The sequence below is a fragment of the Strix uralensis genome, chromosome 17 (assembly GCF_047716275.1).
Source record: "Strix uralensis isolate ZFMK-TIS-50842 chromosome 17, bStrUra1, whole genome shotgun sequence".
Lineage (NCBI taxonomy): Eukaryota > Metazoa > Chordata > Aves > Strigiformes > Strigidae > Strix > Strix uralensis.
In genome coordinates this window covers 16658741-16676735 of record NC_133988.1, presented here as the reverse complement: position 1 = coordinate 16676735, position 17995 = coordinate 16658741, and the positions used below count along the sequence as shown (strand labels likewise).

Below are 17995 nucleotides of genomic sequence, written 5' to 3'. Positions count from 1 at the left end.
TTGCCAGGAGCGAACATGGCGGCTCGGTGCCGCCCCACCCCGCCCGGTACGCTGGCGTACGCAGCTTGGTGAATAGCGCCGGCGGCGGAGCGGGCGGCGCTGCCGTGCGCCTGCGCGTTGCTGGCTCAGCGCGGGGGCTGGCGGCGGGGACCCGTTAGCGCGGCAGGAAGCGCCCGGTCCCGCCGCCGCCGCGCACCATGTCGAAGCGCCTGAGGAGCAGCGAGGTCTGCGCCGACTGCAGCGCCCAGGGTAGGCACCGGCGGCGCGGCGAGGGCACCCCGGCGCCCGGGAGAGCCCATCCCCCTCTCCTCAGACCGGGCAGCGGCGCTTCCCCTCCGCCCTCAGGCGCTGAGGGGGCGCGGGCAGGTGGCGGCCGTGAGGGGCGGGGAGCGACGGGGCTCCACCGGGTTCGTATTGCTGGGGGGCGGGGGGGCTCCTCTCAGCGGGGGCCCGCACCTCCCCGGCGCTGTTGCGGGGGTGTCACCGCCTTGTAGCGGCCCCCCCCCCCCCCCCCCCCCGCCCCTGTCGGTTTTGGATGCGTTTTTAGTGTTTTTCTCGGTATCGGCTTATTTCGGAAGGACCCGTTCTCGTACCGAACCTCTTTTCAGTTTGCTCTAATTTCGGTTATAAAGCACACAGGTAGCCCGGCGGTTACCCCCGCCCCCCCGGGCCAGCGCTGGGGCCGGGCCCGCCCTGAGGGGCCAGGCCGTCGGGAATGGCCTGCGGACAGCGACCACCCCCTGGTTATAAGTAAATCTGCAACTCCTCAGCCTCGAAAGGAGGAAGGCTTGCTTAAAGAAATCTTCTAGTCACGGAACTGAAAGGTGTAGGTTGGAAATGTGTCACTGAGTGGGACAGTGGCTGTTTCGGGGGCTTGTGAAGGTGAGAGCGGGGCTGGCTGTGGAGACATCCCTTATTCTGAGGGCCAGGGGGAAGTAAAACTTAAACTTAAGATCCCAGACTTCCAAAGAAAGGGTGTTGGAAGTGTCCAATAGACTCCTGTTGGAAACGTTCAGTGAGCAACATGTTCGGGACATGCACATTGTGTTACGCAGCAGGTAGGTTTGGGAGCTTATTGAAACAAATCTTGTCTTCAGAAAGTCTGTTGCATCTCCTTTTCTGACCATTTATAGTTCTTATATTTGAAACTGTCCAGTTTGCTGTTTGTTTGGGCGTTTTTTTAGCAACTGTGTATATTTGTTGTCTTCTCAAAGTTACGTAGTTTTTGTTGTTTGTGTTCTGTGCTGGTTCTTCCAATATAATTGCTTATGTATGACTGAAATTAATTCAAACAGTGGGGTGTAGATAACGTTTGAGTGGCCAGAAGATATGATGTGGGAGAGGGGATGACAGCTTTTGTAAAATGGGACTTCTGTTTAAAAAAATAAAATAATAAAAATCCCAAATTAACTCCCGCAGAGTTACTTTTATCTATATAGAATTTTGTTTTCACAATAAATAGAGCTTGCGTGTCTTAGGCAGGCAGTGGTCCCTATCTCATCCAAGGGAGTGTATCTGTGATTTTAAACATCAGTGGTGTTATGACTCTTGAGATTAAGTTGGGTTACTGGGTTTGTATTCGTTAAGCTCGTCAGGAATATGTGGTGTATCAGAATCACTATTAGGGTAATCTTGTAAGCTAGCCTTTTATTTTGTTGTGTCACGACATTATAGCATTGTCAGATATTTATCTTGGTGAAGAAATCTGCTGGTTTATCTCTCTCTATATAAAGAAATCTTAATTTAATCCTTTCTTAAAGAAGGGTTTGGGGTTTTTTTGTTTTGTTTTGTTTTGTTTTTTAATTTTACTTAAACCAGAGAGGATTTGTCAGAGGGGTGTTTGGGAGCTGCTACATGTGCCGCTGTGCCAGGAGACCTGGGGGGCTGCAGCCTGTTCCCCCAGGTAGGTGTAGCAAGCGCAGAATGCCGGACTGCTGTCCTAATTAGTGCCTGCCCCTTGAACTTCATCCGTGCACGCTTTGCTTCTGCGGCGAAGTGTGAATGGTTTTCTTTTACATGAGGTGATTTTACATGTGCTTTTCTGGTACACTTCCTATTCTCAGGCAGGAGTTCACTTTTCAAACTCACGGTTCAGGCTTGTCTTCATCACACGCTTCCTGTTTTGAATCGCTCTGCCATGTTCCTGAAAACAGATCTGACCTATCTTTCTAGCTTCTCCCCTGTAGTATTTTGGTATCAGCTTAAATGTATTTTGATTGTGCCCATAATTGAATCTTTTTTTTTAAATTACTCGAATTCCAGCACAGACGCTTCATTAAATCAAATTTAAACCCGAAATAACAATTTTCCCATAACCTGACAGCGCGCTCTCTGTTTCTTCAGACTGTCTAACACTGTTCCTTCTCCCTCTCCCATCCCCATCTGTTATTTGAGAACAAGTGAGTGGTACTAAGCCAGGTATGACTTGGAATTGAGGGGCTACAAATTGTTGTGCAGTTTCATTAAAAAAAAACCTCAGTTAAACCAGCGTGACTCAGAAAACAGGTTGCAGTGCTGAACTTCCCACTGCTTTTTCATCAGTCTGCTCTCCACCACCCTGTTCCGTATCGTTTAGGCTCCTAAACCGGGGCTAAGCTGAGCTGCCTCTCTGGCCTCCCCAGCGCTTGCCGGGAGCAAAGAGCGTTCCCTTGGCCCAGTGCTGAACTTTGCAGTTCCCTTACCGAATCCATCTGTTGTCTTTCCTTTACTGTTGTCTTCTTTTGCATCACACATTTCCAGTGGTGCCAGTTTTTGACAGATTCTACATAAACATGGACTCTTTCATGAATGTGATTTTTTTTTTTTTTTAATAAGTAGAATGTACAAGCTGAAATTACAAGCATGGCCACAGCTTTTTTCTTCAGAAGAATTTTAAATCCCTGTTTCTGCTCTGAAATGACCAAATAAACAGGTGACTATCATGGCTAAACAGCTGTTTGGAGCCAGTTAAGTTAGGTATTGTGGTGGGTGTAAAGAAGAAAATCCTGATGATGACTGGTAGTCAAAACCAAGTGAGGCTCATAAGCAGCCTGTAACTAGTGATTGAAACAAGAAACGGGATGGCTTGCAGAAGAATCCTGTTAGTTTATGAATGAGCGTGTGATAAGGTCGTCTGTGATGAGGAGGGACTCGACTCGTTAATCTGGAAGGCTGCCTCCACTCTTGGGTTAGCGTAGCACTAGTGCATCTCATTTCATTGTTATTTTTCTCCTTCTTAGAAGTAAAAGTTGTTAAAATAATGGAATGACTTAATAAGGAGGTTGCGTGCTTGTTATTAATTTGTGTTTTAAATTAGGTTAGGAGTTTTTTTTCCTAAAACACATGCTTTAATTTGGCTCTGGGCTGTGATAGTTATCATCTGTGAAGAGATGCTCCCATCCCTCCTGGCCCGTGGTTCGAACAGGTTTGCCTACGTTGCCTTCAGCACACACACAACATCAACTCTGCTTAGAAACCACAACTATGATCAGATCTCATGTTTCAGGGATTCAGTAAATTTATTGCATGGGTCAGAGAAGACTTTTTTGTGATGCACAATTGCTTAGATGTATTCTGACAGGATGCAGAAGTTCTCTCATCAGACACCAGTCTCGCTTACTTGGCCTCCAACTCATCTCTGGGTTTGAAATTAAGAAGAATTTTCCAACATAGAGGTCTTGAATTCCTTTTTCCTTCTCCTGGGATGTGATAGATCTGAAGGTCTGTCTTGCTGCTCAGTTGCCTGTTACTGCAGGGTTCTTGGCACACTGAGTTTCATGTGTCACAGACAGAAAACTGGAATTTCTTCTGAAGGCTGGGCTGAGAGCAGCAGAGGGACCTCAGTTCAGTGTCCTGTGGCGCATATATTCATTTTCAATCTGATGTAACATTCCTAATCGGCTTTATACTTTCTGATGTTTGGAGCTACCTAATAGCTAGTATATGTTACTGGCTACTTCAGCTTCCATCAGTTTTCCTTCTGGTTTGCTTATAAGATGGATCTGTTCAGAGCTGAAGTTAATTTGCTTGACAGGTTTTTATTTTACTGAGCCTTTAACTTGACACATATGTCTCTTCCTTTTTTTTTTTTTTTTACTGTGACACTCTGGAGTGTTTTTATTATTTAATGTGGAAATGAAAAAAACATTTTAATAATATAGAACTGGAGACTGAGTAGTATGTGAAAAACCATGACTACTATTACCACTTTTTATTTATAGATTTATGAGTTTTTCAAAAGAGCAGGTAGGTACTATTAGAAATATTTTTGTAGGGCTCCACTAAATGACACATATGCACTTCAAGAAGATAATAAATTTAGTGTTATGCTTACAAAGGAAAGTATTTTCATAGGAAGAACTGCAAAGAGCAGGGTTATTTTCTGAGTTTCCACAGCAGGTCTCCTGCTGTCCCAGGGCTCCTCCACCCCCGGTAAGTGCAAGGGCTGTTCTTTCCCAGCAAGGTTGTAACTTTTACAAGCTCATACAAGGGCTAAGCAGTGAAGCTGAGGTGAGAAGGCAGGGGTCCTCATTTTAGGGTCAGTGTTTGAAATACAAGGTCATGTTGCCTCCTGTGTTTTAATACTCGGTTCTCTTTCAGATCCTTGTTGGGCATCTATAAACAGGGGGATTCTGATCTGTGACGAGTGCTGCAGCGTCCATCGAAGTTTGGGGCGTCACATCTCTCAAGTGAGACATCTCAAGCATACACCATGGCCTCCCACACTGCTGCAGGTAAAAAGTGAAACTGTGTCTTCCTTCATTAAACTGGATATATTAATTTTTTAAAGCGTTTTTAATGGAATTTATATCACTAAGCTTTTGTTTGAGAGGGGCTGGTCCTTTTAAGCTTTCTTTTTCTAAGTGTAGTCTCCTTTTATTTCTCTTGTTTTGCTGTGATAGACCACTAAAATCAGAATTGTCTACACCTTTTTAATTTGATACCTTTGTTTTGGAAGATGACCTTCAACTTTTCTTTGACTTCTGTAATGTATCTGCTTGAACCTCAATTTTGCATATATAGCAAGCCTCTCTTTTCAAAAGAGCCACTGTTGGGAAGAGTAGAGAATTTTAAAGGGGTTCTTACTACATTCCACATCATAACCTCCTAGACATGTGTGTGGTTCTGAGATGCCAGTAGGTTATGGATGCTGGCACACAATAGGAATCTCTGTTGATTTGCTGTCTGCTTGAAAATAATTACAGATATTTGATTAGTCGGTTTGTGCAGCTAGCAGAAAAATTTCTTTACTGCCTGTTTGTATACATTTTGGATTTCAGATGGTTGAAACACTGTATAATAATGGTGCTAACTCCATATGGGAACATTCGTTGCTGGACCCTGCCTCTGTTATGAGCGGAAGGCGCAAAGCTAGCCCGCAGGATAAAGTGCAGTAAGTGGAAAATGTCAGGGTTTTTATTCTTGTAGAAGCGTGATGATTTTATTCAGCAGTGGCAGAGGCAGCAAGGTATTCATGAGAACCTGTGTATATTTTGTTGTTGGAAGCGAACAGGAGTAAACTAGTTATTTGTTCACTCATTTTCAATTTATTTTTTTTAAATTTCCAGTAATTAATTTTTAAAAATTAAATTGCAGAAATGGAAATACATTTCTTAAATTCTCTGAACTATTGATTCCCGACCTCTAACTTTGAATAGTGAGGACCTTTACTTGTACTTGAATTGATAGCTTCTAATTCTCATGCCACGTGTTTCAGTCAACTGAGCGCTGCTAATGAGATTGGGTTTGGTTGAATTAAAAAAGTAAAAACCTGAGAGTTCTGTCACTGAATATGGTGCTTTGTTTTAAAATGTAAATAACCGTATATAGTAAGTATAGATCTTCAGTTGGCGTAATTTTAAGTTCAGTGTTTAAGAAATATACGCTACATCCTACAGGCTGCAGATACTTTGATGTTTGAAACAAAAGTATGCTCTGTATAGTTAGACAATCTGTGCTGGGTTGTTTTTTTTAATGGAAATATTTTTCCATATCTACCTTTGCTAGTAGTAGCGTGCAAAGATCTAACGCAATCTGCACTTGTGAATTTTCCTTTTTCTAGAGTGTCTGTATTACTGTGAAAGCACTAATATTTATTTTCTTTCCCTTCTGTTGCTTGGGTGTCTCTTTACAGCCCCAATAAAGCAGAATTCATTAGAGCTAAATATCAAATGTTAGCATTTGTTCATCGCTTGCCGTGCCGTGAAGATGACAGTGTTACTGCCAAAGATCTCAGTAAGGTTAGTATGTTTTTTCTGGCAGTCTGCAGAAACTGCAACTTGTGTGTAACAGAACAGTGAAATCTGACTGAACTAAACTAGTTGCTTTTGACTTAACTATTGCTGTTCTTCAGCACTATTACATAAACAAATACAGCATGTCTTCAACTTGAAGCCCTTTTTTTGGGTAATATATATGGATACTGGAGATGTGGATCATTGAGAGGCATCAATTTAGGTTAACTTGGAGAAAAGCGTTTACACAAAACAGCTGTCCCAAGAATTCTTGCATATCTAAAAGCACGGCTGAAAAAGCAAATGCTGAATCCCAGTTACTGCCACTGTATTCAGGACAATTCTGCTTCTTTTTCAGCAACTCCATTCCAGTGTAAGGACAGGGAATCTGGAGACGTGTTTGCGACTGCTCTCCTTAGGAGCTCAAGCCAACTTCTTTCATCCTGTATGAATGCTTTTTTCATTATTTTGAGATACAATTAATTCTTACAGTTTGCAATATGTAAACTGATTTCAGCTGATACGCATTATATTTCAATCTTCTACTCAGACCTGTTGATTAAGTAGCTATTTTTCTTAACTTGTAGGAGAAAGGAAACACCCCGCTCCACGTTGCTGCTAAGGCAGGACAGACTTTACAAGCAGAATTATTAGCAGTTTATGGTGCTGATCCTGGCACGCAAGATTCTAATGGAAAAACTCCAGTTGACTATGCAAGGTAGAAGGCTCTGACATGTGTGATGTTTTTCTGTATTAACTGATGTTCATAAATCACATGGTGAACCTGCTTAGATACGTTTCTGTCCTGAAAATAATTTGACTGTTAAATGCTAGTAAGTACTTTTTCCAGAAAGAGCAAATGCATAAAGAGTATAAATAAGCATTTTCATAGCCTGTATTCTCCTGGATGCTTGACACAACAGTTTTGATCCCAGTGAAACAGGCTGTGCCGATCTAGCAGCTCACAGAAAAGTAATCAGAGAAGAGTTTCTGCAAGCTCAGCAAGCCGAGTAGACTCCAGGAGTGCAGATTAACTATAGGGGATTGCTGTAGGAAAGGGCTGGACTGCCCAGATGGGTCGGGGAGCAGGGGCTGGAACCAGGCTTTTTAGTGACAGTGAACTGTTAGGTGCATCCACCGCATCAACTGCACCCTCAGGGAAGCTCTAGGCTTCCCCCGGGCAGACAGCGTCCGTGTCAAGATTAAATGTGAACGTGTCTGCTGATCGTTTGGGCAGTAATGAGGCACTGCAAGGCTTACAGCACGGCGTTGATGATTTGTTGTGTTTATATGCAAAATTGGACATTACTAATTGACTAGAAGCTGCACATTTGTGTAAATAAAACATCCTCATTGCTCTGATTGCTTTTGAATTGAGGCCATGCATGGAATCTGAAGACTGAATAAATTCACTTGCTTGCAGAATATTGCTATGCCAGAATATTTCTATTTCTCAGTGCTATTATTCAAATGTGAAGTTGGGTGATTTCTAAGAAATTGTAGTTCAAGATGGCTGGTATAATCTGATTTTTTTTCTACAGCAAAGCAGTAGGCAAGGGCTTTCAGAGTTTTCACTGTGTCATTTTGGAAGTTTGTAAAAGTTTATCTATAGTTTCTTGCCCATTGGAACACACTGTTGAAAATCCTGCTGTGAGTCTGTGCTGTGTTGATACACTCAAACGTGTGCAGTGTTGAACAGTGGCTTGTACTACATCTATTGCTCTGACCATTTTTGAATGTTTTGTACGTCTCAAAATGAATAACTAATGTAACTTTTATGTGTGTGTGTAAACCAGACAAGGTGGCCATCATGACCTGGCAGAGCGCCTGGTGGAAATTCAGTATGAACTCACAGACAGGTTAGCTTTCTATCTCTGTGGCAGGAAACCAGGTAAGTAGAAAAAAACTACACTCTGAAATCTGTTAATTATAGGACAGTTCAAACAATGGTATATAATGTTTGTGTCAGTGTTATTACACTTTTTATATGCATTTCAAGTATGCTAACATAATGTAAATTATATAGGAAGAGCTAAAGAAAGTGTAAGCTGTAAGATTGTGATAATGCATTTAGAATACAGATAAAACTGCAAGATTGTAAGTATACTTAAGCTTAAAATTAAGTTCCTTTCTGTTTTTTCACAAATGTGTGTTCTATAAATGGCACACCCCTGAAAGTGTGGAGAAACCTACATTTAAGATCAGATGAGTACTGTTTAACTTCAAGGAGTGAATTGCAGGGAGAACAGACATTTTGGGAATGTTGAATAATCTGCAGGAGGTAGTGTAGGAACTCTTCTAAGTAGATTTTTCTCATTAAAGTGCAAAAGCAGTGGAGTATTCAATTAAGTAGGTACCTTTTGAACAGAGCACACTTAAAAATTTTTAGCCATTAGGTGCTGTAAAGACACCTGTGTTAGAACTTTTTTTTTTAAATGGAATTTTAGTACAGTTGATAAGATGTAATTGGAATCTTTGATAACACCAGGAAACTGTGGTAGGAACCTTCTTTTAAGACTTGCTAGCTTCCTGTAATTGGAAACTGAGTAATTACACGCTGGATGAATTACTCTGTTTGCCTGTTGCATATATTCTTGGGTTTCTCATTACCGTGTCCTTTAGTAAAACTGAATACCAGCCGTATATCCTGACAACATTGAAAATTATAGTCCAGTAACAACCTATTAAAGCACAATTTGTTTTCAACTCTAGAGCATAAAAATGGACAGCACTTTGTTATACCTCAGATGGCAGACAGGTAAGTTGCTGATTCCATGGCCCGTCTGAAAACACCAAAATAAACCTAATAATTAAGTTTCCTTTCTGAAACAACTTTTAAGCTTGTTGTCATTCTAACTTTTTAATGCGGGCCTTTACCAATCTTGGACACTTTTTTTTTTCTAGAAAGAATATTGTCATTTAAACAAAATCAGAAAATTGTAGACATTTACTATATTTGTTAAAATGCAGGGGGAAGGTGAGGCAGTGCTAAGGGAACACCCATGGGGATTCCTGGGAAACAGATTTTGTAAATAATATAAAGACCAGTTGAGTTAGTTTCCTGATAGAGCATTTTGAAACTAACGCTTGCAAGGAAGCTGCATTTTTCTCCAAAAATATTTATGCTTTGGATCATCTGAGTGCTTTTAACTTTTCTTTACAATCAGTGAAATCATACTTGTATAAAACATACCAAGTATTAATCGTAAGTTCCTATTTCTTTTATTGCTATGCAATTGGAAATAAGACGGCTGTAAGTAAACTATTGTTCAACTTATTGCTTGCAGAATTGCTATGAAAAACTGTAATAAAAATTATAGAAACTATGTAGTAGTTGGTAAAATAGCGTTAACATCTGTAATTTTTTTAGATCTGCCGTGTTTAGCTATTGGATAAGGTACTGTGTATTTTCAGTGCAAAGTATTTTGCAGAGCAAGTATTGTTTGCCTCATACACAGAGAAGGAAGTTGACCTGCAGAGGAAATGTTCAAAGATGCTGCTCAGATCGCAGAGCCTGACTGTCTTAGCACTGCCTGATGTCCTCCACTGGTCTCTTCTTTTTTTTTTTTTTTTTTTTCTTGTCAAGGTGACTGACTGCACAAACTCTCTGTGATGTCAGTTAATCACACAGAGATTTTATTTGAGCCCTTCCATCCTTGTAGGTCAGGGGAGTCTTCCCCTGGGGGATATAAATATGGACTCAGAATTTGTCAGCTTCCTGATCTGTGACTCTTACGATAAATTCTGTTGAACCGCACAATTTCCATCTTGTGCCTCATGTTCAAGGCTGGAAACCAGTAGAAGAGATTATTTACTAATCAGTACAGGATAATTTTAAGCATGGCCCTGTTGCTGTAGCCATTTTCCAGCCTGATGGTCACCTACCTCCCGCAGAGTCCAGTGGAACAAATCCTGGGTGTTTTCTGTGGGCTCGAGTTGTGGCCAGAATGGTCGTATTGTTCCGATTCCTTACAGAAAGCATTTTGTTGCACTACAGCTTGACTGCTTCTTGAGCTATGCAAATGTGGGTATTGATATTCCAAAGGATTTGAGGGATTCTATTGTTTTAAATTTAAGACTGTTTAGAAAAGCTTAGGAATATACTAGTTGGTATATTAGCAATATTAGTAAGATCAATGTGTTAAAAACTATATTAAAAATGCTAAAAGATTGATGAGTTTCAAATAAGTGACATTTTAGTCATTGAATTATCACAATGTGGAATTTGTGTTTAAACAGGCTATGAAATGCTGTAGATGTAATGATCACTTTTTTCCATAGCAGTCTAGATTTATCAGAACTTGCCAAAGCAGCCAAGAAGAAGCTTCAGTCTGTAAGTAGAGCTGCCGGTGTGCTGTGTGACACATCTTTGTCTGGACGTGGCAAACTCTGCACTTCATCTCTCAAGCTGGCTTCAGCTGCTATTAATTCCTGCATAAATAAATGTCAACTCTGTAGCAAGTTAAAGTCTGGAGAAAAACATGAAAATAGGCAGAAATGGAGGAGCAGAGATGATGACAAATCCATGACAGAGAGCAAATACTTGTTGGTCTTGTTTGGGGTAGTGTCTCTAGGTTTGTCTCACCAGTTCAGAGCCTTCAACTTTGTTGTTTGTCTTGCTTTCTTGTATTTTATATAAATCTGTATGTTAAATGTTACTATTTGCCTTCAACTTTGTGGTTGTGTTTATTTTCAAGCTGTAATTATTCTTTTCTACCCTTAGCTAAGCAACCACTTATTTGAAGAACTTGCCATGGATGTGTACGATGAAGTTGACAGGAGGGAAACAGATGCAGGTGAATGAGGCTTTCTGGGATGTGTATGAAATAAACTGGAGTTGTTACGTTACATACAAGATGCTAGTGTGCAAGCATATGTTCTGTTTAAAGTATTTTTGTATTCAGTAATTACTGATAATGGTAGTTTCTTTGTCTTGCATTGTCTGAAGGTGACATTATTTGAAAAAATCTTGTGTTTTTTACGAAGTAGAGAACCCTCTGGGGAAAAGAGCCTTCCTTTGAATTGATTGTGTTTGTGTTTGAAATTGTGGTCTTTTATTCTCTGACAAGAAACACTGTCAAATAGTACAGGAAGGTTATTTCCTCTTTTTTTTTCTTCCCTGAGCAGTTTGGCTTGCTACTCAGAATCATAGTACTCTTGTGACAGAGACCACAGTTGTCCCTTTTCTTCCCGTAAATCCTGAATATTCCTCAACTAGGAATCAGGTATGCAATCTTCTTAATACTGCAAAACTATATTTCATAGGCCAGGTATTCTAAGTAATATTGCTTTACTGTACTTCATCACTGTAGAAGAGTTGCATCTCCTTGTAAAGAGGTTAAAATAGTTTCATGTTTTCCCTGCCCTGGAGTGTGCACCTGGATAATTTAAATCACACTTTGCGATAAGTGTAATTGAACAATCAGCTCGCTGTGAGTGCTGTAGTCTTAGTTCTACCTGGGGACTCTGGTGTTCATCTAATACATGATGTACTGCTTTTATTTCTCCATTATTCTGTAATTCAGGGAAGACAGAAGCTGGCTCGATTCAATGCCCATGAATTTGCTACGCTAGTTATAGATATTTTAAGTGATGCCAAACGAAGACAACAGGGGAATCCTCTCACTGGTTCAAAAGGTGGGTATATTTTTGCTTGTCGGCTCTTCTGCGTGCAATTCTCCAGTAGTTTGATACTGTAGCCTCATTCAGAAGTAGTATATGAATGAAGGAAGAGATTTATACTGTTTCCATAAATGATAAGAACTGGATCGTGTGGATAGCAGGCTATTGACAACATGCATTAGGCCACCAAAATAATGCCCGAGTACAGGAAATTTGTCTTTTAAGGTTGGTATTTGTAATACAGTTCAATCAAATGGGATATGTGCAATTCAGGAGCATCTTTTTATGGTGGTTGTGATTTTTTATGATAACTTGGTAAAATTTTCCAGAATACTGCTGTACGGTTCCGAGTGATACTACTTCTGATTGGCGGCTGGGATAATGTTGGTGGTTTAGATGCTGGCTTTCCTGGCTGCTCCATGCATGCAGCACTTTGCTGTAATGTAGACACTCTTGAGCTTATTGCTAATTTGCCTAAAAATGTTTACTTTCTATATTTCTTGATTACGGTACATATCAAAGAATACAAATACCTGTGCCAACAACCAGACAGAGCCATAGTTCTAGCCATGGTATGGAACAACAGCTGAACACTAGTTCTCCCTCTGGAGAAAAAATACAAACACTTTTCTAACTTTTAATTTTTGCCTATATTTTTCAGTTGAATGTTGACGTCCATTTGTTCAGTGTAGTCTGTTCTGGTTTTTTTTTCCCTTATGTGAATTTTATTAAGCTGCTAAAGCATGACTCTCACCACTTTAATTTGTATAAACACTTACAAGAAATGTCAAAGTTTTATGGTTTTGTCTTTTCATTTTAGCCAGTAATAATCCATACCTATTAGGTGGATGTAAATTAATTTTTTTGAACTGGGCTACTCAAATGTGTGGCATGTCTTGTATTGTCTCACTTAAGATCTTTTCTGATTATTTTTCTTTTTAATTACTTTAAAGTATGCACTTCCATTTCTTCTCCAAACTTACTAGTACATTTTTAAATGGTGTATTTTGATCTACAGAAAACGTGGAACTGATACTCAAATCAATCAGCAATCAACATAGTAATGAAAGTCAGGATAATGACCAGCCTGATTATGACAGCGTTGCTTCAGATGAAGATACAGATCTGGAAACAAATGCAGCTAAATCAAACAGACAGAAGGTAGGTTTGAAATATTTATACACACACCAAATTTTATTCATAAAGGTAACCTGCAGTGAATCGTTCCCCTTGTGGGGGGATTTAACATGCATAAATGATCAGAGAATGTATATTTTCATTTTCAAACTCGTTTTAGAATCATGCCTCAGTCTATGAACTTTAACAGAATTAAGTCTTGTGACTTTAGAATTTATACTGTAAATAAAGTGCTCCTCTAGAAAAGTAATGTGTGCCACTGTGCATGCCTGGAGTTAAGATATAGATCTGACTGCACCGATGAAATAATTGGACTTACCAAAACACTCTTAATCAGTGATTCTATGGTATTTCACAAATATTTACCGCTTTCTACTGAAGAAGTATTTACAGCAGACCAATAGCGACTGAGTGTTTTAAACCATTCCTGAAAATAATGCAGCATAGTAAAAAAGGGGCAGTAAACCTAATAGTTCTAGTTTAATCTTCCCTGGTAACACGCACACTGGATATTTAGTAGTCTGCCTTTTGCGACTTTCCAGTTCTTTACTGCATATTTAAAAAAAAAAAAATCCGTATGAAAGGGTATTGTGTCACTGAAATGCTGAGAGAAATGTTTTTGTGCATCAAGGAGCTAAGAGTTGGTTGACATCAAATTTCTTCTATATTGGACTAAAATTATTTTAATGAATGGATCTTATTAATTTGAGCTTTATTTGAACCATGATTCCTTTAAAGTAAATATATGAAAAGCTGTTGAAATCTCATTGTCTTGTTTCCTTTGGTAATCTGTTTCTCAGTGGTGTAAGTACTGTTCTCTTACTGTTTGTAGAGCCTGGATTCAGACTTGTCAGATGGACCAGTGACTGCCCAAGAATATATGCAAGTTAAAAATGCATTGGTGGCTTCTGAGGTAAAGATTCAGCAGTTAATGAAAGTGAACATCAACTTGAGTGATGAGCTGAGAATCATGCAGAAAAAGGTAACAGGCACAACAGTGTAACCCCTTCATTTATTGATGTATTTTAAGTTAACCAGAATAAAACTGCTGAAACTGAGGATGCAATAACCCAATATCAGGATAGTGAGACAACTTATTTTAAAATGGAGCTGCTTTGGAATCCAACGAGACTAAACGTATATGTGCAGCAGATGTGTTTTTGTGGAGGTGATGATGATCTGCTCAGTTCACTTTGACATCAGTTTTCCAAGTGATGAGACAGTTGTTGCAAGTCTTGTACGTTTTCGCTGTCTTGCTTCAAGATAAGCAGCTTTCAGCAATGAGGAAGTAAGTGCTAGCACACATCTCCCGTGTGTGCACGGATCTATATCACGTACTTCCAACTTTCCCAGTAAATGTGTTTGGTTTTTTTCCATTAATAAGCCTAGCTGGAATGAAGGGAAATAAAAATTCCAGTCTGGTTTGGCAGTAGAAAATAATCTGGAATGTGGCAATACAATATAAAGTTTTTGTATACCAGGAGGCCAAGATTTCTTTCTTTGCTTGCGTTTGAATCCGTGGGAAATAGCACATAAAGGATATAGTGGTAAACTCAACTGCTGCTTTAAACCTTCAGTGTGGGTTTTGTCTAGAGGAGGATAAGGTAGAAGTACCTAGTTTAGAATATAGATAGTCTTATACAAACAGAAAACTGAATATTTTTGCTAAAATCCTGACTTTAAAGCTCCAAAAACCCTGTTTGGAAGCCAGGCCTTCTAATCCTTAGATAAACAAATCAACAGTTTGTTGAATGCTTTGCCAGTGTTGTGGGGTAAAAGAATTTATGTCTGTATTGAGTTCACTGTCCTGTCTGTCACCTAGCCTAGCAAGGGCTGGCTGCTTCCTCAAATGAATTCCTTTACCTAGAGTTAAAAATCCTGTTTTCCAAATAATGACATTACTGCAAGGCTCACAGTATGTGCTGTGGAAAGCTCTCTCCCTGTGGAGGTTGCTCCAGCTGTGCTCCCGCAGAGGTGAACCTGTGCTGAGAGCTTGTTTCCCCGTTGTTTTGGGGCAGGGAGGCTGATGCTTTGGTGAGTGGTGGGAACTGTTGAGCTTGTAGCATCTGAGGCCAAGCTAATTCAGCAGATTGGAATCTCTCTCTCTAAGTGCCATCCTTCTCTTACAGTCGTGTCTGGCCTTTCAGATCTATTGGAATGGTGAATACTGAGAGGAACCTCAGAGATCTCGGGGTGTTTCCTTGGTCTGTTAACAGCTTGTGCTGGTTAAGCATTTCTCTGCATCAATTGAATTAACTTTTCACTTATATTGAGTTTCTTTAAACAGATGTAGCCTATTTAGTGTTAAAAAAAATCTTTAGGGCTTATGAATTGATGAGACACTAGTAGATTTATGTGATGTAGCAGAAGAGAGATCATTGCTGTGCTGCAGCTGAACTTGTTTTGAAAGACGGCATAGGCAGGGCTGGCTCACTCTGGAGACGAGTTGCACTAATTTCATGTCCTGATGATGTGTATAACCATGGGGCTGCTTTAACTCAGGGTTTAGTGGCTCTGGATGGGTGAGGAATGGACCCAGCCCTGTGCCAGTGCAGGATGGGAGACAGGGTGACAGCTGTCTTAGCTTTGAGCTACTGGGAACTTCAGTACAATCTGGGAACTCTCTGCTGGGTTTTTTGTGACAAGACACCAATATATTCGTACTACTTCAGCAAATCTATTGCATTAGAAGTCATTCAGGAGTGTCTTCTTTTTCTTTTTTCTTTTCTAAGCAAGGGCTTAGGAGTTCATAAACTGAAAAAAATCTATCCACTGTATGTATCACCTTATTAGCAACTGTGTATCTAATCTTTTGCTGGCAATTACAAAGCAAAAGATGTTAATTAAAGAAGAGGCACTTGATGAATGCCACTTTAGAGTAGATTCTTCCTATAAAAATGAAAATGGTTCCATTAACTTTAATGGGCATTCTAATGGAAAAAATTATCTTTCTGTGTCTACTGATTTTTTTTAGGTGCTTATGGGTGGTTAAGATTTTGGTCTGAGTTTACATTAACTGTTGGCTAAAACTACAGCAAAAGCAAGTTTATAAAATGTGGAAGAAGTTTGGAAGAAGGAGACTACAAAGTTTACAGTTGCCTCTAATGTCAAACCTTAAAGCAGTAGCTTGGCTCCTGGCGGATCCTCAAATCTTGAGACTTGATGTCTTACTGGAGAGTACACAAAGTGGGGAGAAAAAGCATAAATCATCTTGATAGAAGTCTGCACATTGGATTTAGGGTTCTGGGAAGTGCTCTAGGCAAAATAGGATTTTTTTGATAATGTTCTTGACGGTTCATATGATGCAAAGTAAATGCAAATAGTAAACATGCAATTTCCTGTTTAAAAGGCCATCAGCTGTTTAAAATATTATACTCAATTATTGTTAGAGAATTGCTGATACTGACTTTTTTTACATCTTTTCTTTATGATGTGTTAATATAGCAAACTTATTCCAAGTAACTCCACCAAAAAAAAATCAGAATTGTTGCATTTTTACTATCCATCAAATACATAATAATAAAAAGCTTTCAAATTATTTCTTGTTGGCTTCTTAGAAAGCAGTAGCTGGTGCTTAATTTTCATAAGCTAAACTCTCTCTTGCTTTGCAGAGCAAGCTCTAGTTTTCTTTGCGCTGCCTCTGGTGTCTGCTGTAGTTCTGGCATTTTCAGATTTCATGGGCCTTATGTTAAAGTCCTCTTAAATTCCTGTACTGACTGCTGAAATGGGTCACTGTGCTTGAAAAACTGTTTTGTTGGCAGTCCTTCCCCCCACAGCCTCCTTATATTACACGATTCGTGTGCCAGTACAGCCAGGCTGGAAGAAATGGATTGTGTGTTTTTAACTACAACAACCAATTTTAAGATCTCATTTAGCTTGCATCCTAGCAAAAAGTGCTGGAAATCGGCACATAAATATTTTCAGACCTGGAACATGGATGTTTCTATGCTTATACTGAGCAAGTCAAGTAGATCTTGAAAAGGAAATCAAACCCCAGCCATTAGTAATGATTCACTAGTAAAGCTGACAAGCGTGTATTGTATAGTCAGTTTGCTTTTGACGCTTGCTATTAGAAAAACAAAGTCCCACTGCTCAACATTTCTTTCAGCTTCAAACGCTACAGAGTGAAAATACCAACCTCAGAAGACAGGCCACAACCAATATATATCAGGTCCAAAGTGGTTCTGAATACACAGACCCCACCAACAATTCTTCTTTAAAGCGGCGACCGTCTGCGCGGGGTAGCAGACCCATGTCCATGTATGAGACTGGATCGGGTCAGAAACCCTACCTCCCCATGGGAGAGGTCACGTACCCAGAAGAAAGCATAACAAGACTGCAGCCTTTCCCTCCACATGTAAGTAAAACTGCTGATGCTTCTGCATTTCTTCTTATGTTCAGCTTTTCTGTCCATTCCAACTACACTCACTTACCAAAGCTGCTCCACTGTCTGCTTCGGAGTGAATTTGAACTGTAAGAGTCTTTAATGTTTGCTGTATTAACATGTCTGCAGGAGCTTGATGTTTTGAAAAGTAAAAGCTATAACAATTCTGGAATATGTAAACCGGAGCTTTTGGCTTCTGCTCAGCTGTTTCTTTTAACCACAGTATATATGCCAAATATCAATGTGTGGCTGTTTGAAAACCAGGAGGGAGAAAAATAAATAGTATTCCAAGAAGGTAGGTAAAGTTCATGGATTTCTTTCTTGAGATATACAGGCATGTGCCAGTTTGTGGAACTTCAGAACCACCTTTCTAAAATAAAATAGAAGTTAAATTTTCACTAGGTCACCCATTTCTTATTTGGACTGTGGAACTGAAGGCTGAAGATGGTGTAGGTCTGTCAGTGGAACAAATTCCTCTGGCTTAGTATTTTCCTGTATGATGTGCTGATAGTGGAGAGGGAGTTCTGTATTAGCCACAAGGATCTTGCACTGATGTGTTCACGCTTTAGATAAGTGACCCAACACACACTAGTGCTTATTAAATTTTTCGTTGCATCTTTTTTAGATTGCCCCGTGGGCA

The 17995-nt window shown here is 39.9% G+C and overlaps 1 protein-coding gene across 4 annotated transcripts in view; it reads left to right on the top strand.

Moving 5' to 3' along the window:
• The first annotated feature begins 100 nt into the window (after nucleotides 1–100).
• GIT2 (GIT ArfGAP 2) overlaps nucleotides 101–17995 on the top strand; it is a 32165-nt gene continuing 14270 nt past the window's right edge. For 2 of the 4 annotated variants that reach the window (XM_074887716.1, XM_074887714.1), the window contains exons 1-15: nucleotides 101–249; nucleotides 4579–4712; nucleotides 5259–5371; nucleotides 6113–6218; nucleotides 6571–6657; nucleotides 6800–6930; nucleotides 8009–8103; nucleotides 8925–8970; nucleotides 10494–10545; nucleotides 10936–11008; nucleotides 11340–11437; nucleotides 11738–11849; nucleotides 12853–12995; nucleotides 13804–13953; nucleotides 17080–17328. In XM_074887716.1, coding sequence (XP_074743817.1) covers nucleotides 198–249; nucleotides 4579–4712; nucleotides 5259–5371; nucleotides 6113–6218; nucleotides 6571–6657; nucleotides 6800–6930; nucleotides 8009–8103; nucleotides 8925–8970; nucleotides 10494–10545; nucleotides 10936–11008; nucleotides 11340–11437; nucleotides 11738–11849; nucleotides 12853–12995; nucleotides 13804–13953; nucleotides 17080–17328 — 1641 coding nt within the window. In that variant the 5' untranslated portion in view covers nucleotides 101–197. The remainder of the gene's footprint in view (nucleotides 250–4578; nucleotides 4713–5258; nucleotides 5372–6112; nucleotides 6219–6570; nucleotides 6658–6799; nucleotides 6931–8008; nucleotides 8104–8924; nucleotides 8971–10493; nucleotides 10546–10935; nucleotides 11009–11339; nucleotides 11438–11737; nucleotides 11850–12852; nucleotides 12996–13803; nucleotides 13954–17079; nucleotides 17329–17995) is intronic. The other 2 variants (XM_074887715.1, XM_074887717.1) reach the window with 2 other exon arrangements.